The sequence below is a fragment of the Colobus angolensis genome, unplaced genomic scaffold, assembly GCF_000951035.1.
Source record: "Colobus angolensis palliatus isolate OR3802 unplaced genomic scaffold, Cang.pa_1.0 Scaffold90, whole genome shotgun sequence".
Classification (NCBI taxonomy): Eukaryota; Metazoa; Chordata; class Mammalia; order Primates; family Cercopithecidae; genus Colobus; species Colobus angolensis.
The window spans coordinates 1,401,728-1,424,655 of record NW_012122932.1 but is presented as its reverse complement, the minus strand read 5'-3'; the positions used below and the strand labels follow the sequence as shown (position 1 = coordinate 1,424,655).

General features: G+C 38.6%; 1 protein-coding gene across 3 annotated transcripts in view; it reads right to left on the bottom strand.

The window, feature by feature from the left end:
* The window catches only part of STK32A (serine/threonine kinase 32A), a 148,712-nt gene that overhangs the window by 107,044 nt on the left and 18,740 nt on the right, over positions 1–22,928 (bottom strand). For all 3 annotated transcript variants that reach the window (XM_011931497.1, XM_011931496.1, XM_011931499.1), the window contains exons 3-4: positions 2,261–2,316; positions 1,039–1,190 (exon numbers count right to left, since the gene is read on the bottom strand). In XM_011931497.1, the coding sequence (XP_011786887.1) occupies positions 1,039–1,190; positions 2,261–2,316 (208 nt within the window). The remainder of the gene's footprint in view (positions 1–1,038; positions 1,191–2,260; positions 2,317–22,928) is intronic.

Genomic DNA, 22,928 nt, shown 5'->3' with positions numbered 1-22,928 from the left:
CAACCCACCACCACCGGTCCCACCCCACCACACACACACACAGCTGCCAGGTTGTTTCCAAGCAGAGACGCAATACCGGCAACCTGCCCCAGGCTACCGACCTCCCCACTGCAAAAGAAAAGGGCTTGGTTTATCCCCTGCCTGTGGAGTCTGCACACTGGATTTGTGCCCTCCCCGGAGTCCTGGCCAGGTGCTTTCTCACCCTGTTCAAACTGTTACAAAGTTCAGCTAGAGATTTGCTTCTCTCTATGGAATTTTACCCCCCTCTCCTCTCCCACTGGATCCCTTTGGTGCCAGGCAGGAATGGCCTGCTTGGGGACCCAGCAATCTCCCAGGGCCTTTCTGCGGCTTCCTCTCCCCGTGTATTTCACTAGGCTCTTCAAATTGACTCAGCTCCAGGTAAAGTCGGAAACTTCTCCAGCAAACAGACCTTCAGCTTCTCCAGTAGGGATGTGTGTTTGGGAAAGGAGGGTCTCCCTTCCCCACTTCCGCAGTTGGGGCACTCACAGTTTTGGGGGAGTCTCCTGGGTCCTGCAGGAGCAGTCCGTTTCCTTCAGAGGGTCTGTGGGTCCTCTCCATCGTGTGGGATTTGACCTAGGTTTCACCTAGGACCTCATTGTACACTCATTAACGTACTAAATCATACACCCACCAGCACCATGACAGTTCCAGGAACATTCATATTTGGTGTAAAAATAGGTGGCACCACAGTTCCAAGAAATCTCCATCTTTTTTCAGGGATCTTCATGAATGTTTCACCCCTTGGTTAAAGAAACCCATATGGCAGCAGCCTCAAACCCCCTTACATGACACTCACCGGAGTCCACCCATGCTCCCTTCTCTTGAATGTGTACTTTTCACTTTGCAATAAATCTCTGTACTTTCACTGTTTTCCAACTCATCCTTGAACTCTTTCTTGCAATTATGTCAAGAGCCTGGATACCAGCCAGGGCTGAGGTCCTAGAGGCATTTGGGGACCTTCCCTAGCACACCAATATCAGGAATGTCTCTATTCAGAGGTTCAGTAAAATTACTCACCACAAATTAACCAGGAAAGGATGCTCCAGACCCTGCATGATCTGGAGTTCCTTGAAGACATTTCTCACTTCATTGCGCTCCACACACTTTTGTTTATTCATGTACTTCATTGCGTACATCTTCTTGGTATCATTCTTCTGTACAATGCAGACCTAATGGTGAAAACCCGAGTGAGTGAGTGATTAAGGAGATAGTGGATCATGGTGATGAGAGACAGAACAAGACATGTTATTTTCTGTGGCTTGGATCCTTAACATTTGCAAATTACACAATGCTAAAAGTTCCCACTTAGCTCTGATTTTGGATCAAAAATTTCATTTTCTTTTCTATGCACCAGTTCAATTCTTGGATCTCTTTTTTCTCAAACAATTTTGCCTGGTTTTGCTTTTTGGGTTCTTAAGACAGCATTTTGGTGAAAATAGCTGCCTCCATGTCAGGAATATTCCAATAACAAGTAACATCCTTAATCCTGCTTTAAGTGACTGAAATAGACATGACTAAACTGTCAAGCTGAATAATACTGTGCAAAGAATTTCTGTTTACAACCATAGATGATATAACCAAAAAGGACTTTAAGGACTGGAAAAACACTAAATATAATGTCCATGTTTTTGAAATATCTTTAGAGGTGTATATAATACCTGATAAAGTAAACAGAAAATGATTTTAAAATGCAAGTTTAATATGAAATATTATTCTCTTAAAGTATGTCTCCATTGAGAAACTAGTAATCAGGGTTTGAATACAGAAGTTTCTTGCAAAAAAAAAAATTAGACTGAATATGTATATTTCTTAAGATAAAAACATTATACAAATGAGGAAACAAATTGAAATCAGGTGGCTTCTTTCCCACATGAAAATAATGAACTCTTCCATAAACGAGATAACTATTGCTGGGTGTACAGCTGGTAGAATCGAAAATGATTCTGAAATCTTCATCTCCTTTAGGGTAGAGAGAAAAGTCTTAAAGTTTACTGAGAGTAAACAGATTTGAGTTTAATGAGATTATTCTAGAGAACAGTGTACGTTCATTATGTAGCTGCCTGTCACGCACTTTTCTTAAACTGTGGTGACAATTTTATAAAAATCCCTTACAAAAGCATTTTCACTTAATTATCTTTCCTTGTGGTCCCAGCAACTCAATAATATGAACATTTCTGGACCCTCTGTTCCCTGGGCTACATAACCTTGCTGGTGCTTAATCATTTCAATTTGTTCTCACCTTCCCAAAACTGCCTTTCCCAATGGCTCGCAAAATTTCAAAGTGGTCAAAGTTGACTGTAAAACAACAAAAAAGAAGAATGTCATGAGTAATTACCAATTTCTCCTTAGTAGCTAATAAATAACATGATCTCAGACTACCTTAACATGCCAATCTAATCATCCGATAAACACCTATTGAACACTTATTATGTATTAATCATAGTGCTTAGTGCTGGGAATACAATAATAATAGAGTAAAAATAGAATCTCTGCCTTTATGGAGTCTGTAGTCAAGTAAGGGCCCTATAAAGACAGAGACTCTTATAGACTAAATAGTCACAACAATAAATGGAAAATTCAAGCTCCCGCTGCAAGTTAAGAAGAGAGGTCATGGGACTCTAAGAACATATCACAGAGAATTTGACATAGGCAGCAAGGTAAGGAGAAACATCTCTGAGCACAGAATGACTTCAGAAAGATCTGCTTCCAGGTGCATTATATGTATGACTTTACCGAGGATCAGCGCTTTAAAATGTTCTCCTTGCCTCTTTTCTTACTACAACCACTCTTTTGTATCCAAGTAATTTCAATTTTCCCAAGTAGGAAACGATTACACCTCTAAGTGTGTAGCCTGAACGAATCTCCAAAGTGCAGACTTGTAACAGATTAGAATGGATATGTGTGCAGAAGTCCACTGAATTTTGCTTTGAAGTAGAGTCGATCCTCCACGTCTGAAATTTTAAAATTTCAGTCCCTAGAAGAAGCAATAGTTGATTAGTTTATAGGTTTTTTGAGTCACTGCTTGTGAAATGTATAATGATGAGAAGAACAAATCATAGATTCTCCTGTGCAGGTGACGATCTTTGGTTTCTTGCCTTGATAACTGAGAAAATGTTTGACTCTGTTTCCTGGTTTGTGAAATAAGGATTTAGATGAATTAAATTCCAAATAAGGGATTTTAAGAGTTTTTTCAGAAAATATTGTGAAACACTAAATGGTATAATTTGTCTCTTTAAAAGACCTAGTTTGTCTCTATTACCCAGAATAATTAGATAATCTCCTTCTGAAGGAAAAAGTTTGGCTACAGTGCCTCTCAAAGTCTGTCCAAGATATCTGAGAGTCAAACATTTTAATGATGTGGCTTAATCATCACTTCTTCTTCTCAACTCCAAATTCCCTTTCTATCATAAAACCCACTGGATCATGTGAGGCAGATGTATATTACAAATAATCCCGTACTTGGACTCAAAATAATGAAGAGACCAGAGATAAATGACAGACTCTTCAAGGCTCCATTTTCTCATGAGAAAAAAATTGGACTGACTCTCCTAGATCAAAAGAAAACACCTTGTACTAAGAAAGCACTACTAAACCTGTTTACGTACCTAACATGGTTACTCAAGGGAATGACTTTTCTTCGTAAACTCCTTGAATTCTGAGTTTATTTCATCCACTATAGCATAAGCTCAATGAGGATGGAGATGATATGTCCTTTTGCTCACCCTGGTTCCCCTGCCACCTCAGAAAATTCTTGGCTTAAGTAGTTGAAGGCATAACTCTTGCAGTTCTCACATAGCCAGGTCTTAGCAAATAGATCAAACTAAGCTATAAGAATACATAAGAACTCCCAAAAAATTAGTTCTTATAAATATGGATAGTGTGAACATTTGGATTCTCTAAAGCAGTGTTTTTGAACTGTGAGTCAAAACCCATTAATGAGTTATGAAATAAATGTAGCAATGATAAGAGGTACTAAAAATTTAATTAAATAGACTAGAAAATACCAGAAATGCCTCAAATGTAGTAAGCATAGTACTGCCTCTGAAACTGTTGCTTCCATTTCATATACTTGAGTAGACATATATATACAATCCTGGCTTCATTTATTATGTCATGATATATTTTCTGGCATATGTTTTACCTTGGGTTGTGGTCAGAATAATTTTAAAAACACTTCTGTAAGTTTTCTCTTGAGTTTCATACTGAAATAACCAAAGCAATGATTTTCTTACATCCATTACATGAATCTGAGTTGTGTATTATTTACCACAAAAGTGTTAAAAAAAAAAGCTAAGCAGAATTTATTTGCAAGTTCAAGATTTTATCTTGAGCAAATCCAATAACTCACAGTGATTTCTCCACTACCAGTCTAGCCTAGAATGCCATGATGACATTTTGAATCTCTAAGATTACAGCAGGTACCTAGAAAGCATGAAGTTCCAGCTTGATATTAATCCATTTCATGAACCACCTTCTTTCATAAACCATTTTAACCTTACTGCAAATGATACAGGATTACATGTCAGGATCCTGGTAAATTTATACCAGCAAAACTGCTTTGACTAAATGTGACCTCCCAAATGTCACTTCTCAGAAAAGGGACAAGCCTAAAGTCTTAGAGCAATTTATCTCATTTATGCATTTATCAAAGAAAAACACAGCCTCTAGTCTAGTGCCATACTGTCTAAAGTCACTTCCTTGTATAAAAATACAACCTAATGAGAAAGCCAATGATAGATTAAAAGTGACTGTAAGAGCTGGATGTGATAACTCGCACCTGCAATCACAGCACTTTGGGAGGCCAAGGCAGGAGCATTGTTTGAGTCTAGGAGTTGGAGACTAGCTTGGGCAACATAGTGAGGTCCTATCTCTACAAAAAATAAAAAATTTGCTAGGCATGGTGATGCACATCTGTAGTCCCAGCTACTCAGAAATTGAGGCAGGAGGAACTTGAATCTAAGAGGCTGAGGCTGCAGTTATCTGTGATTGCACCACTGCACACCAGCCTGGGCAACAGAGTGAGATCCTTTCTCAAAAAATAAAAATAAAAAATGTGAATGGAAGAGACTCTCTTATTCAATCCTGACAGTCCCTTCTTAAATGTTCAACAACAGAATCACTAGTTAGTAGGAAGACTAACTTGAAAATGCAACTAAACCTCGTAAATTCGGACGAAATCAGAGAGAGAGAGAGAGAGAGATGAAGTCAGAATTGTGGATTATTTTGTCAACAGAAATCTAACAGTACTATAAACATATAGGATTTGCCTAAGGGGAATGTGGAATAGTGTACTCACTATGTTCTTAAACCCTTGGTCAATATGAACAGTAAATGCCAAATTGGACTTGCAATCTGTTTTTGTGTAGTCTATGAGCTAAGAATGGTTTTTGAATTTGTATAGGATTACTTTTGAAAACCAATGGATATGCAATAGAGAATGTATATAAACCCACAATATTTACTAGCTGGCTCTTTACAGAAAAGTCTGATGACCGCTGAGATTAAGAGCACAGTCCCTGAGGACAGACAACCTGAATTCAAATCTCAGCTCCAACAATAAATAGCCATGTAATCTTGGAAATTTACATCTATGCTTCCCTTTCTGTATCTATAAAATGAGGATGAAAATAATATATACTTCACAAGGTTTATAAGAAGATGAAATGGGTCACGTGCATAGAACATTGCCTGGAACCAACTACTTTTACTAGAAGTGCTATTACTTCTGAAAGAGTATCATAGCTCCCAGCAAACAGCACCTTAAGCTGCCATGGTAGCACCTGGGTATTATCAGGCAATATGGAGGTAAATGGAATCAACATCATTTCAACACATTTGGGGTTTTCGTAGTCTATGGTGTGGTGTCCTTGCAGTGTTTTCTCTAACCTCTAAAGCAAGGTTAACCTTAGTGATGTTTACTTCTTGGGTCTTGTTCTTGTATCATGTTCCAAAACTTTCATTCTGGTTCATGGAGCTCTGAATGTTGAGAAGACAGAAAGGCTATATGGAGACACTGGGTCTTTGTGGGGCCTTGAAGGTAGTGGTTTAGTGTGGGCAAAGGCAGAACCTGGTTCTCACTCATACTGGCAGGGCTGGGCTAGGGTATGTGGCCTGCAAGAAAACAGGCAAAGGAGATGTAACCTTTTTTTTCTTTTTTATTATACTTTAAGTTCTAGGGTACATGTGCACAATGTGCAGGTTTGTTACATATGTATACATGTGCCATATTGGTGTGCTGCACCCATTAACTCGTCATTTACATTAGGTGTATCTCCTAATGCTATCCCTCCCCCGTCCCCCCACCCCACAACAGGCCCCAGTGTGTGATGTTCCCCTTCCTGTGTCCAAGTGTTCTCACTGTTCAATTCCCACCTGTGAGTGAGAACATGCGGTGTTTGGTTTTCTGTTCTTGCGATAGTTTGCTGAGAATGATGGTTTCCAACTGTATCCATGTCCCTACAAAGGACACGAACTCATCCTTTTTTATGGCTGCATAGTATTCCATGATGTATATGTGCCACATTTTCTTAATCCAGTCTGTCACTGATGGACATTTGGGTTGATTCCAAGTCTTTGCTATTGTGAATAGTGCTGCAATAAACATACATGTGCATGTGTCTTTATAGTAGAATGATTTATAATCCTTTGGGTATATACCCAGTAATGAGATGGCTGGGTCAAATGGTATTTCTAGTTCTAGATCCTTGAGGAATCACCACACTGACTTCCACAAAGGTTGAACTAGTTTGCAGTCCCACCAACAATGTAAAAGTGTTCCTATTTCTCCACATCCTCTCCAGCACCTGTTGTTTCCTGACTTTTTAATGATTGCCATTCTAACTGGTGTGAGATGGTATCTCATTGTGGTTTTGATTTGCATTTCTCTGATGGCTAGTGATGATGAGCACTTTTTCCTGTGTCTGTTGGCTGCATAAATGTCTTCTTTTTAGAAGTATCTGTTCATATCCTTTGCCTACTTTTTAGTGGAGTTGTTTTTTTCTTATAAATTTGTTTGAGAACTTTGTAGGTTCTGGATATTAGATGAATAGATTGCAAAAATTTTCTCCTATTCTGTAGGTTGCCTGTTCACTCTGCTGGTAGTTTCTTTTGCTGTGCAGTAGCTCTTTAGTTTAATTAGATCCCATTTGTCAATTTTGGCTTTTGTTGCCATTGCTTTTGGTGTTTCAGACATGAAGTCAAGGAAATGTAACTTTGAGGCCTTCCTTATGTGCCTCAGAGTCCTGCTTTTGCACAGGTCTTTTCATCCCAGCCTTCGCAGCCATTGTATCTGTACGGTACCCTAAAGGTTGCCTGGAGGTATATCATGTTAACAGAAAAAGTTGAATGCACCTTAATGTTGTGATAATTACTTGGAATATTTAAAAAATAAATATCTAAAAGTACTTATTTCAGAGTTTTTCTTTTGGGTGGGTACCTGTTCCTTCACTAATCAACCAGGCACGGACATTCTATATGCATAAGGGATCTGTTTATGAGGGTGGTCAGTACATGTTTCATTTTTATGTCACTTTCTATCTTCACATCCGTATAGTGTATACAGTTAAAGGTACTCAGGCTCATAGAGGTGAAATAATTTGTTATGGTTATAACTAGTATATAGTGACATATTAATGTTGTGGTTAGATTTTAAAAACAAAAAGTAAGGCAAAGCCTTTTTTAGTCAAAACTACACATAAAAATCCTTAGAAACATACCTTTTTGAAAACCAAGAAAGTTTTCAAAAAAGTCCAACAGACAATTCTATCTCCTTTGTGTGAGTACCCAATAAGGCTCATAAACCTCATCTAGGAACTATTATTTGGGAAAAAATAGTTTAAACACTAAAATCACACTTTTCTCATTAGCAGGTTTATATTTATTATAGTCACATGGAAAGTTAAGACCAATTATGCAGATAACTGGTTGAATGTTTTTGCAAAGCCATACCCAATATTTGAGCGGAGGAGTGGGTAAAATCAACTCACTTGAGTCTGCCTAGTTGTACTCAGGTAAATTCAATATCTACCTTTCTCATTCTGGACCCAGGCTCTTAACCATTATTTTTATAGCAGGCATTTTAATGTTATTCTTATTGTGTAACATACCTACCCATCCCAAAGGTAGAATCAGAGGAAACAAGATGGGATTTCTTCCTGTCTCCTTTTAGAATTATATGTTGCATCAAGGTTTCCAAGTCTTTCCCTTAGCATAAACCATGCTGATTCTGAAAGCCAGTGATGATACTTTTTATTTCCTTTGATTTATTTCACTTACCATCTTCTCAGTCTCAAGCAATGTTAAAGGAAATAAAAAAGGAAACCCTTTTTAGAGTCTGTTATAACACCCTGATGCTTGGAATTTCAGAGAAGACTCTTGCAGAAAGTAAGGCAGGAAACCCTTTGTTTTTTCTCTTTTTGAGGTAAAAATCTTTGTAAAAGATTTTATTTTTTCTAAAAATTGATTTCAGCTTGAGCAAGCACCAAATCATGAACATAAATGAGTCTACTGAGAACAGCACACCTTGCTGTTTATGTAAATCTTTCTACTGATGAAGAAACAAGGACACCAGCTGTGAACCTTAGACTAGTTACTCAGTCTTTCAAATCACAATGTCCCTGTCTGTAAAATGGAGCTAATGAAGTCTAACTCAGGTGACTTTGAAGATGAGACATTATAAACCAGAAGCAAAATGTCTGGCCCACTGAAAACTAAAAATTACAAATTTTTTTTAAATACAACAATTATTCAATGAAAACTAAGCTATCTTCCCCTTCCAAGTTTTCAGTTTCAGTTCCATGAAGCAACCATTATTAACAACTCCTTGTGTATCCTTTAAGAGATTCTCTCTGCATATATGTACTCCTTCCTAAAGGCAATAGCAACATACTATCATTCCTATGGGAGCATACATTGTTAAACCCTTTCTATATAACACATTGCCTCTGTCCATTCATACCATCACATATAGATCTAATTATTTTTAAGTAGCTAATTTGTATTTTATTGTGTAAATGTACCATAAAATATTTAACTTATTGATGGATTTTGAAAAATGGTTTAATTATCTTTGATTGTTGAGTGTGATGGCTCATGTCTGTAATCTCAGAACTTTGGGAGGCTGAGGTGGGTGGATGACCTGAGGTCAGGAGTTCAAGACCACCCTGTCTAACATGGTGAAACCCAGTCTCTACTAAAAATACAAAAATTAGATGGGTGTGGTGGCATGTGCCTATAATCCCAACTACTCAGGAGGCTGAGGCAGGAGAATCCCTTGAACCCAGGAGGCGGACATTGCAGTGAGCCGAGATCGTGTCATTGCACTCCAGCCTGGGTGACAGAACAAGACACCATCGAAAAAAAAAAAAATTATCTATGATTACCAAAACTACGTTGAGCATTCTTGATGGGCTTCTGTGTCTATGTTTATAAGCAAAGTTGATAAATGTGGAAATGCTGGGCAAAGAATATGTTAATTTTCTAATTTTACAGATATTATCAACTGGCTCTTCAGAGATGTTGCATCAAATCTCCTTGATGTCAAAAACATATAATAACTTTTTGTCCACCACCATGCCAACACTACTACATTAACTGTTCTTCATCTGACAAGTGAAAAAGATTGAATTATTGATTTACTTTATTTCTTTAATGCTGAGTGAAGCTGCATATATTTATATGTGTATTTTTTCAGCAAACTGCCTTTTTATATGCTTTGCATATCTTTAATGAGTTATTAGATTTTTTGATATGTAAGTACACTTAAAAATGGTGAGTCAATTAACTCTGTTTAACATATCTCAGGAGTATTTTTTCTAGGTTGTCCATTTGGCTTTTGATTTTAAAGCCTTTTAAAGCCAGGTTCAGTGGTTCATACCTGTAATTCTAGCACTTTGAGTGGCGGAGGCAGGAGAATCACTTGAGTCCAGGAGTTTGAGACCAGCCTGAGCAACACAGGGAGACTCCGTTTCAACAACGACAAAAAATTAAACATTAGCCAAGTGTAGTGATGCATGCCTGTGGTCCCAGCTACTTGGGAGGCTGAGATGGGAGGATCACAGGAGCCCTTAAGCCTGGGAAGTCAAGGCTGCAGTAAGCTGTGATCACACCACTGCACCCCAGCCTGGGCAACAGAGACCCTGTCTCAAATTTTTTTTCAGTAATGTAGTTTTAAATTTTATGTAGTTAAATGTATTAATCTTTTCTTGTTTGTCTCTCTGGGTTTGTGTTTTTCAAAGGCTTTTTTAAACTTCAAGATTGTTAAAATTATGTCTTTATATTTAAAACTAATTGCTTTTGACACGCATTTTTGCTGTCATTGCTGCTGCTTTTGTTTTTGAAATCTGTTTCAAGCATACAACCTTAGATTAAATTACATAATTGATATTCAATAGATAGAATTAAAAGGTTTCCAAATTCCAAAGTTCCCAAAAAGTCATTCTGCTACTACTTAAATTAAAAGTTAAAACAACTGAGTATCTCCCTGTATGCAGTCATGCTAATGTGATTATTGAGTGTATGCTTTTAAGGTGCTTTGCAAGAATCTCCTCTTACAGTAGGTCCTCCATATCTTGGTTATGCGGTTATTTGGTAAATATTTCACATATACAACACATTAAATTCCAGTGCACTATACAGCCCCAGTTGATAGCAAATTAAACCAATGCAGTCTGAATAAGTCCAAGATAAGATAAATTCCAAGATAAAACCAAAATAAGATAAATTCCCCAGAGAGGAGGAAAAAAAAATCAAGTAAGAGTCTTGCATGCCTTTTTTGGCATGTTAATTTGCTATACAAATTTGCTGCTTAAACATGACACTCCTCAGTGCTGTGATTCTCTAAAATCAAAGTCAATTTGACATGGAAACAGTTACAGTTTTGTTGCCCACATGTCTAGCTTCTGCTCTCCAGTCTAGAGAGGATTTCATTTTTCTGTCTCAGTATAGATGAAAGTCCTGAGTGCAGTAAAGGCTTTCCAAGATATTACTCACTGAACTCAGTCTGTGTTCACTGACAACAACACACAATTACTGACTGCTTACTAAGTAACAGCCATTGTGCTAGGTGCTGGGAGAAAGAAGCCCAAGGTTGCCTGCCTTCAGGGGGCCTACAATCCAGTGGAACAACAGAAAAATCCACAGTAGCTAATATCTAACATTTATGTAAGGAATACCCATCATTATTCTAAATATGTTACGTATATTATCCTAATTTTGCACCAATTCTGAAACAGTATTACTTTTATTACCATGTTTTTAGGTGAACAAACTGCAACCCAGAGAAATTAAGTACCTTTCTCAAGGCCATAAAGTAGATAAGTGGCAGAGTGGTAGAGTCCCACTCAAGTGGACTCCACAGCTGCCTTCCGACACTGTTGTGTACTGCATTCTATTAAACACACATAGTCAATCGTGCACAAGAAAGTAGAATAAGCAGCACAGAGTTGGGTCAAGACCTGACTCACAACAATGTCCATATTTCTGCTTCTCCTCTTCTTATGCAGGATCTTTCATTATTCGCAGACCCTCTCTCACAACTCAGATCCCATCAACCACTTGCTGTCACTGTATCTGTCACTCATCATTTCTCACATCCCTAGCCAGATGCCTTGGTCTAGGATTGGAACTGTGACTCACGCCATTCCAATCGTTTTCACTCTGGATTTTCTGGAAATGCATACTCCCCCTCTGTCATAAGCTTACAGAACATGAGAACAGAACTGGCTAAACGTAGAGAAAAAAGATCAGCACATCCAACAGGATAAAGCTGACATTTGGAATAAAGTAGAATCACAACATAAAGGGCTAATGCTGATGGTATTAATGTGCCTGGCTCTATATTCATACAGATCCTATTTTGGTTACTCTGCAGGCATCCCCAATATCCTTCTGATAATTTAATTTTTTGTTTTTTGTTTTTTGTTTTTGTTTTTTGAGGTGGAGTCTCGCTCTGTCGCCCGGACTGGAGTGCAGTGGCCGGATCTCAGCTCAGTGCAAGCTCCGCCTCCCGGGTTTACGCCATTCTCCTGCCTCAGCCTCCGGAGTAGCTGGGACTACAGGCGCCCGCCACCTCGCCCGGCTAGTTTTTTTTTTTTGTATTTTTAGTAGAGACGGGGTTTCACCGTGTTAGCCAGGATGGTCTCAATCTCCTGACCTCGTGATCCGCCCGTCTCGGCCTCCCAAAGTGCTGGGATTACAGGCTTGAGCCACCGCGCCCGGCCGATAATTTAATTTTTAACATTTTTTTTTTAGCAAAATAGATTCAAGTTCCGAGTAATATAAGCGGTGCTGCTGTAGGGAGATCTATAATGGGAGAATGTAGCAGGAAAAGAACTTAGTCCAGGGAAATCCAGCAAAGCATCCTAGAGGAGATGATTATAACCTCAGAAGAATGTTGCAAGGACTTGATATTCTATTCTTTCCTACAGATTTTCTTAATTTATCTCTGCATTGGATTATCAGGAAGGTAACTTCTCAGGAAAAGAGATGAAACATAAATAAATAACTGCAATATAAAGTAGTGTATATGTATTGAGAGCTACATAAATGGTCCTGCCATGATTCTCAAATGTGTCCACCCATCAAAATCACACAAATATGTTTTTAAATTCAGATTCATTGGCCTTATCTGAATCAGATTCTCTGGAGGCTGGACCTGGGAATCTATTTTCAAAGATCCCTTGAGAATTTTGTTAAAGCCTGCCTAGAACTAATCTGCAGGTGTTTATAGGAGTTCTAAGGTGGGAGAAATCTCTTCCTACTTTAGCGCAGCATTTTAACTGTGCCTTGCAGAATGGGTTGGAGTTCCAAAGGTAGCCAGGCAGAGGAGGGCAGGGAGGATGCATTTAAAATGACCCAAATCCTGAGGTGAAGAAGCTAAGTATTTACATAAATGTTGACTCAATCAATTTCTTAGATCTCCCGTCCACCTTGCCTCTATCCTTATGTGTTTGAAGCAATATAATAAGTGTCTGTAAATGATTAATGATAGAACTTCTGCTACCTGCACTGTGCCACATCTTAGGTCAGAGTTAATAATTATATTACTATCTATTAAGTAGCATATATAATGTATAGGCACTATCCAAATACCTTAATATACATTATCTTATTTACTTTTTGCCAAAACAGCATGAGGTGGTAATATTATTATTGCTACTTTATAGATACATTACATAAACCCAGAAAAGTTAAATTACCCAGTGTCAGGGTAATCTGACTTTGTGTGGCTCCAAGTTCCATGATTTTAATATTGTGATGAGTCCTAAAAGTTTCCAAATACATTATGGTGACTATGAGCATGAAACTCTGGGTTTGGGTGTGTCTGTACTACTTACTAGTTATGAACTTTAATTATTTACCCTCTGTGAGTTTCAATTTCTTCTTTCAATTTTGACCAGATACAATATACCTTCTAAGGTTATAAGGAGGACTAGGTAAAATAAGCCATATCAAAGGTGCTTATCAACCATTTTTGGCAGAGAATAGGAACTCAATAATGTATTATTATTACTGCTATTTATGTTATTGCTATTATTACCAGATGAATTGCCTTTGTATCAGCCCAGAATGCAGATTTTTTTTTTTTTTTTTTTAGAAATGGAGTTTTGCTCTTGTTGCCCAGACTGGCGTGCAAGAGCATGGCGTGATCTCAGCTCACCACAACCACCGCCTCCCGGGTTCAAGTGATTCTCCTGCCTCAGCCTCCCGAGTAGCTGGGATTACAGACATGCACCACCAAGCCTGGCTAATTTTGTATTTTTAGGACAGACAGGGTTTCTCCATGTTGGTCAGGCTGGTCTTGAACTCCTGACCTCAGGTGATCTGCCCACCTTGGCCCCCCAAAGTTCTGGGATTACAGGTGTGAGCCACCACGCCCAGCCAACGTTGCCTCTCTTGCCAAAACATTAAGCAAAATAATGTTAGGACTTCACACAGGACCAACAGTGCCAAGAATATAGACTCCATGAAGGCAGACACTAGGTGTGTCTTGTTCATCACTATATCCACACATCACCTAAAACCATTTTGGACATATCATAGTAGGTGCATAATTAACCTTTTTAATTAAGGTACAAAGGAATGAGGTATCATCATTAAAGTTCTACAGAAAAAAGATGGCTTTGGAAGAAAATTTTTATGTTTTCCTTTATGTTGATTTCTTAGCACATCATCATTTGTAATATGTACCTTCTAAGAAAAGTCTCACCAACATGTTATTATCAAAAGACTTCTTAATGAGCTAGTCAATGAAGTCCTCATTTGAATGTTGTTCTAATATTACAGCTTCAGATTTCTCTGCAGACATTGGATTTACATCTTAAAAGCCTCATGCATTGACTTACTCACTCTGAGCTCAAAGCATCAAGAACTGCTCTTGAGATTGTGGACTCCATCTGCTTCACAACCACCAACTCTCCTAAGTGAGGACATGGATGAAAACTCTGTAGCAACTGAAGGATAATTAATAGTGGGAGTCAGAGGGTATTTGCTTTGTCAGGGCTGCATGATCTTTGAACAGAAGTAAATGTATCTCACCATGGCAACAAAAAGGTGCTGACATTAAATTACAGTCTGCCATATACCTGGTCAGAATAGAGATAGAATCAGTCCCTCTTCTAAGTTCTGCTGGCACTTTACCCATTTTTAAGAAGGAACACTGCATGATTTGCCAAGGAAGGGTGAAAAAGGACAAATTGTAAGCACTGGTTAAAAAGAGAGCTCTTTCTGCTGGATTTTACAATTCTCCATGAATGAGATGAACGTTTTGTCTGTCATGCTGCATTCTCAAATACAGTCAGTTACAAAGAAAGGCTCACTTACTCCCCTTTTAAGACAGTCACACCAAGAAAATAAAGAAGCTGAAGTCACTTCCCTAGGAGCCACAGCTTTGCTGGCAAGTCAAACCAACAAACATTCATTGAGTATTTGTGTACCCAGGACTTTCCTAGGCACTGATGGAAAAACATAAGAAGCTTGGGACTCAGTCCCAGGACACTTACCCTCCCCAAGCAGAGTAGGAAAACTGAGTGTGACTCATTTAGCAGACTGACAAAGCAAAACCTGAATAATCAAATGTCCTTTGTTTCATTTTTGTAGTTTTATTTTATTTTGTAATAGTCTATGTACCTTTGGAATCCATTCTCTCATCTTTCTGAAATTAGATGAATATGAATAAGTATATAGATAGACAAATAAGTAAACAAATAATGAAACCAATCAAGTGTTACACTTTGTATGATGTACAAAAGAGGCACTATGGACCTTCAGAGATGGGAGAGAATGGTGAGGCATGCCAATTTTGCCTCTCAGATTTTAACAAAGATTGAATGCTTTGATGAAAGATAAAAATGATTCAAATCAGACAGACTTGCAGTGGAATCCTAGCTCTAACACTTATAAGATATTTGAAATTAGGAAATTTATCTGACTTTTCTGAGTTTCAATTTCTTGTTTACAATGAGGAGTGTACATATATACATATATAATGCTATCAGTATAAAAAATACAGCAAAGTAGAAAGAAGAAAACCAAAACCATCTAAAGATAACCACGATTCATATTGTGCTCTATTTCAGTCTTTTTCATGTTCTTATTTTTTCAAGTTTTGTATCTACAACTATCTATATCTTTATATAGCTTAAAGAATCAAATAGTTCTAAAAGATTTGTTATTTTTTAAAAAGGAGAAAATGGCAGTCCTATGATCTACTTACCCCACTTCTAATCTCTCCCAGCCAAGAAGCAACCACTTTTACCTCTCTTTAGCTATGCATTGGGTGATCTCCACCATGTCCCTAAAGAGTATAATTTTATTGTTCTTTCTTTTTCATTTTAGGCATTAGTTATTGAATATTCAAGTTTGTAGAAGAAGATCTAGCTCACATTCTTGCTCCTTTGGTTTTATCCCAGTATGCCTCCATCTTTCCAATGCAGTTGTATCTGGCATAATAATTTTAATTAGATCAATATTCAGTATTTCCATTATTATGAATACATAAATGGTAGGCTCAACTGAGTTGTAGTAAACTACGATTAATTTTCTTTACTTGCACAATTTTTGGCTTTCCCTGGAATTAGTAATAGTCTTGTTTACACATGTTGACTTTTCTACGTCTCCTTCCTAATCCAATCCCAAACTCTTCTCCAGTTATCTAGTTCCCTTTCATCATGCTCAGGTGCATTAGTCACATTTTTATCTTCCTGAAAATGTCTCTCCTCAGACATAATCCAGTCCCGACTGTTTATCTCTATTCCTGCACAGCTGTCTTCCCGGGATTCCCCTCACCATCACCCTGGGGATTTCCTTCATGCCTCTTTAAGGATAGATTCCTGGCTCTTGCATGCAGTGCCCACTCCTTTCGTGTTTCAGTGAAGCACATTTTACAACAGTTTTGTACGAAGGATTGCATGGGAGATACATTTTTTGAAATATCATATATCCATGAAAATATTTTTATTGTATTCATACTTGACTAATAGTTTGGCTGACTATTGAATTCTAGGTTGGAAATTGTTTCCTTCAGAATTTGAAGGCATTGCTCTCATTTTCTACCTTTTCACACATTGCTGTTGAGAAGGCTGGAGTTATTTTGATGCCTGATCCTTTGGATGTAACAGTTTTCTTCTCTAGAAACTTCTAGTCGTATATACTTGTGTTGGATGTTTTGAAATTTTATGATTTATTCATTGTGCTGGGCATTTAACAGGCTCATTTAATCTGAAAACTTACGTTCTTCGGTTCTGTACTCTTTTTCTTAAAATATGTAATAATTATTGCCCCCTTCCATTTTCTCTTTCTCTTTTTCTATACCTATTCTTTAGAAACTAGAACTTCTCACCTGGCTGTTAAATGTTCTTATATTTACCCTTATTTTATATCTTTGTTTGCTTATTATTCTGGAAATTTTCTTTAAATGTATCTTCTAAATCTTCTTCAGATTTTTCCATTCATGCTGTAATTTTTTTCCCAAAGCAAATTTGTGCTCTCTGAAAGCTATTTTCTTGGTATCTATTTTGTTTGTTTGTTTTTTGTTTTTGTCTGGTTGTCTGTTTTTTCATTGTCATAGCTTTCTCCTACCTCTCTTATACTTTTTGCTAATGTTTTCCCTGTTCATTTGTTTTGGTCTTTATCAGTCATATTAGAGGGTTTTCCCAAAAGCCTGAGAATCCTTGGTTGTCTGCTCATATTTAAGTGTGGAGACCAAACCCCTGTTTGGACATTCTGAGTATGTGGCTCTTGCCAGCAATATGCTTCTATAGTGTTGCTTCTAGCTATGGCCCGGATGTTGAATCAGAAAATCTCTAATGTTGATAACTTTACATCTTTCTTCTTGGATTCATCAAAATCTCCAGAAAATATTCTATTGTTCTCTTTGCTGGAGGGTGAGTCCCTGGCTGCCAGTATTATCAGAGCCAAGTGGGAAGAGAAGACTGGGTGCCCCAGTATCCAGTATGCATTTATCTACCCAATCCCTCCATTTTCAGCAAGGCGTCTTCTACACTCAACTTCCCCATTAATAAAACTTCTTCTTCAAAGGATAAACCATAGTATGGAGTGGAGAATATTTTTTTCTTTTTCCAAATTGGTAGAAGGGACATGACTAGTTTTTAAATAGATATCCAAACAATCTCTCTTATTTTAGCTCTTACCCTTAACCTCTAGCTCTAGAGGCACATGACAGTGCCAATTCCTGAGTCTTTGGAGGATTCTATGGTGTGGGTCTGGTTGTTTCTCAGCTTTCCTTTCTGGAAGTTTAGGACTCAGTTATGTTGCTTCTAGTTCTCTGTCTCCTTTCCAGTTTCTGCAATGTTGATAGTGAAACTCTTCTGCCTGTCTCTTCATCCTTGTGGTTTTAAATCTTAAGACAAATCTCTACCTGTCATATTAGGAAGATCTTCAGAAAGGAATGGACGTAGAAGAATGTGTTCTATTCAGCATCTTTCCCTAGAAGTCTTGTTTTTTGTTTGTTTGTTTCTTTGTTTTTCTGATCTGTAAAATAGGTATAATGATACCTACCTTACAGGAACGTGGTAGGTATTAAATGAGATAACATCTGTTAAAAACATATCTAGAGTATAGTAGGCACTCAATAAATGAGGGTTATTTTTGTTCTTTGAAGGATAACTAACTATAGGAGCCAGAGGTACCCATCCCTTTATCATTCATTGGCTTTGTGACCTTTACTAGTGTTTAAAAAAAATCATTTTTAGACATATGTTCTCACTCAAATAAGGGGATCATAATAGTTTTCTTGTTTATATCTCAGGATTATCTTAGGAGTCAAACTAGTAAGAGGATGAGCAAATATGGTAAAGTGTAAAGCTCACTCTCCTTGAGCTTTGGAGGCAGACAGAAGTGGGGTGAGGATTCCTCTTCCTAGTTGTGTAAACCAGGACAGGTTTTCTCACTTGCTGAGTCTCAGTATCTGCTCTTTAATGTGGCTGACCATTTCTTCACCATTTGTGATGAAAATAAAATGAGATAACCTAAGAAAAGTACCACATTTCGAGACCTACTCTTGTAAAGCATTGGTCACTCTCATTTAACCTCGCAAATGCCTCCCGAGTTTTCTCTCTGATTCAGTGGTTTTTAAAATTGAGGGTCCCCTATAAATGTATCCCAAGACAACTATGAATTGCTGAATATGAGCACAAGCACATTCTTAAGCCTGGGGGGATAGCATGGACTCCTTTGGGGAATACATGTTTTTTCCAAAGAGAAAAAGTAATTCAAATACACAAAATAAACTTTGTATACAATTTTCAGGGTTCCTCATAATCCTACTTTTGAATTCCATATTAAGAATTAGATTTATCTTAAATAAAAGATGCTATGCTTTAAACCAAAATCCTAACATAAAACGCTAAGCATAAGCCTCCTTCAGTGTTAGATATCAGTTCTAAATTTCTTTTCGAAGAATTAATATGTCAGTATGTTCAATTGTTTGCCTTCTACTTTTAAACTTAACTTCCTCCTAAAGCAATCTTTTTTGATTACCTACCCCACCCTGACTCATTCTGATCACCTACTCCACCATAAGTCATTCTGCTTACCAGCTACCTGCTCTGCCCTGACTCCCACCAAACCACTCACCCCCGTCATTCTCTTTAAATTAGCCAATCAGAATTAGTTTAGCCTGTGCTGTCTAACCCTAGCCAATAGGGGAAGGCACAGCAGCAGGGGCCACGTGCATCAGGGATAAGAACCCCTTCCCCTCCCTTGTCCAAGTGTGCACTCACCATTGTTCCATCTCTAAGGATGCACTCTTCTATATAGAAGTATCTTGCCTTGCTGAGAATTAAAAAGAAAATTTTATATCCGAGTGCTATTCCTTTTATGGCACTAAAACTTTATATATAACAATTAGGGGCTCTTCTGGGATTACATTTCCCTCAGGGGGCGGTCTCTGATTCTCTCTCCTGAGGAGGTGCACCCGGTTCCCTTGTGGTGGCCTCAGGGGTGAGAAATCAAGACCCACCCAGCCTGAGGAATAACCCGAGCTCTCAGCAAGGCAGAAAAAAAAAGAAACTGGCCAGCAACCTAGCTTAAAGGATCCTCACATACTGCCGCAATGACTCTATGCACAGACCAAGGAAGGAGAAGCTGCAGGAGCAGGTGAAGTATTTCCTTGGTGGTCAAGTTCTGGAGGGCTAAATGTGTGTGTGTGCATGAATGATCACAAACGATCCTGCTTGTGGTGGTGTTTGTGTGGATGGTGAGAAGTCCTACTGCTGGACGGAGTGAGTGGGTCCTCTCTGCCGTTTGTAGCTGCCTCATATGGCTTAGGGCGTATCCTGCCGTGGGCCCGCCAACACTAAGAGAGGCCTGATTCTGCTTGGGGGGAGCGGCCAGAGAGGACAGCACGAGTGGGAAGTGTGCAAAGGACCTTCAGAGGGGGAAAGGAGGGAAACAGGTCAACCTCCCAGGACGAGCAAGGCAAGATATCCCCTGGTTTGAGGGGTTGAGCCTTCCAGGTCAGGCAAGGCCAGACATCCTTGGTTTGAGCAGTTGAGCCTTCCACTAATTTCAAGGGTTGAACCTCACACAACCGCCCCCACCTTTCTTCTTGAGGGAAGAAAGAGTAGCTCCACTCCCACCAGTCCCTCCCCTAGGGAAAGCGGAAGGAGAGGGGAGAACAGCAGCATAAGCAGCTTGCAGAGGCAAGGAAAGAGCAGCAGAGAGAGAGAGACAGAGAGAGAGAAAGGAGAGAGAGATAGACAGAGAGAGAGACAGGAGAGACAGACTCACACAGGAGAGAGAGACACAAAGAGGAGAGAGAGAGACAGAGGAGAAAGAGAGAGGAGAGAGAAAGATGAGAGAGAGAGAGACAGGAGAGAGAGAGGAGAGAGGGGAGAGAGATACAGAGGAGAGACTGGAGAGAGAGACAGCGAGGAGGGAGATAGAGACAGAGAGGGGAGAGAGAGAAAGAGAGAGACAGAGACAGAGGAGAAAGACAGGAGAGACAAACAGGAGAGAGAGAGAGAGAGAGAGAAACAGGAGAGAGGCAGAGAGAGAGAGGCAGAGCTACAAAGAGGGAGTCAGAAGAGAGAGAGAGGGAAAGAGAGAGAAGTAGTAAAGAAAAAATAGTGTATCTTATTCCTTTAAAAGCCAGGGTAAATTTAAAACCTATAATTGATAATTGAAGGTCTTCTTGGTGACCCTATAAAACTCCAATACCACCTTGTTGTAAGTGTAAACAAGGGAATAGCCTGAAAACACTGAGGCCGCTGACAACCAGTAGCCTTCCCATGAAAAATTCTTAACCCAGTAACCCGCAGATGGCCCAAATACATTCAATCTATAGCGGCAACTGCTTTGCTAACAGAAGAGGGTAGAAAAGTAACTTGTAGAGGAAACCTCATTGTCAGCACACCTCACCAGTTCAGAACTATCCTGAGTCCAAAAAAAAAAGAAGTGAAAAGGTAGCTTACTAACTCAAAATTCTTAAAGTATGGGGCTATTCTGTTAGAAAAAGATGATTTAACATTAACCACTGAAAAGTCCTTTAACCCAGCAGGTTTCTATATCTTAGGGGATCTATATCTTAATTACCATACAAAGGTCCGACCAGACCTAGGAGGAACTCCCTTCAGGACAGGAGGATAGATTGTTCCTCCCACGTGATTGAGGGAAAAAGACACAATGGGTATTCAGGAATTGATAAGGAAACACAGAAGCAGAGTTAGGAAAACTGCCTAATAATTGGTCTGCTCAAACGTGAGAGCTATTTGCACTCAGCCAAGCCTTAAAGTACTTATGGAATAATAAAAAAAAATCCATCTATACTAATTCTAAGTTAATTTTGACTAAACAAGGAATTATTAATAGCAAAGAATAATTGAAATCCTAAACTTAGAAGGTTTTCAACAAAATTAAAGTTTGCTAAAAGTTAACAGTGTGACATGTATTATCCTAATTTCTAATCTTGTGGCCTTAGGCAGTCTAGTCCACAGACATGAAGGAAGTTCGCTTTGGAGAAGAATGGTTATGTAAAGAAAAAAAAAAAAAAAGGAAAAAAAAAATTTATGTAAAAAGAATGTTATACAGTAAATTCTTGTCCTAAAATAAATTAGCTGTTTAAAGAAAGGGATGTTTGCAACAAGTCAGAAAGTTGAGGCATGTCAAAGAATTGTCTGTGAAAGTTGTGAAGGAAAAAACAAGTTATAAAAGGGAATTTATGCAAGAAATGTTGTAGAATTTAAAAGTAATTAAGCCTCCTGAATGTAAAGCTATTGAAGAAACAGTTTATGTGCAAGGTGTATAGGAAAGTAAAATATACCTTTTGTAAAAGGATTATAAGGAGGCATAAGAATGTGGATTTTTACCTACATTAAAAGGTTAAAAATAAATATTTTGTTTTAAAAGTTTAAGCAAGTTTTGAAATGTTCATTGTAAAGGAAATTCTGTGTGTAAACATATTGGCTAAAGTTTAAGGGGTATCATCCAGTTTTTCTGTGAACTGGACATTAAAATAAAAGCACAACAGGTTTTTCTTAAAATACTAACCTGCTCTTTAACAAAAATTATAAAAGGTTAAAAAGAGTCTATAAAAACCTTACCTTATGTCAGACATTAAAAATTGGATAAATATGTCTAGAAGGTTTTATTAAAATTCAGTTTAACATTAATAACATGCTAATAAAAAGGTGAAATTTAGCTTATGTGGTATAAAAATCATACAGGAAGCATTGTTAAATATAAAATGGTGTTTGGCCTTCTTTGGTCTAAAAACTAATAAAAATAGGTGCTGAAGGAAATTTCTTTCTTTTTTTTTTTTTAGAGACGGAGTCTCGCTCTGTGCCGGATCTCAGCTCACTGCAAGCTCCGCCTTTTGAGTTTAAGCCATTCTCCTGCCTCAGCCTCCCGAGTAGCTGGGACTACAGGCGCCTGCCACCTCGCCCAGCTAGTTTTTTTGTGTTTTTTAGTAGACACGGGGTTTCGCCAGTTAGCCAGGATGGTCTCGATCTCCTGACCTTGTGATCCGCCTGTCTCGGCCTCCCAAAGTGCTGGGATTACAGGCTTGAGCCACCGCGCCCGGCGGAAATTTCTCAGTAAAAAGGCACCAAGGACTATAAAGTCCACTGCTGATGTCCCCACATTTAAAACAAAAGGTCAATTTCTTAGAAATTCTATACTTGGGCCGGGTGCGGTGGCTCAAGCCTGTAATCCCAGCATTTTGGGAGGCTGAGACGGGTGGATCATGAGGCCAGAAGATTGAGACCATCCTTGCTAACGTGGTGAAACCCCGTCTCTACTAAAAAATACAAAAAACTATCCAGGCGAGGTGGCGGGTGCCTGTAGTCCCAGTTACTCAGGAGGCTGAGGCAGGAGAATGGCGTAAACCCGGGAGGCGGAGCTTGCAGTGAGCCGAGATCCCGCCACCGCACTCCAGCCTGGGCGACAGAGCG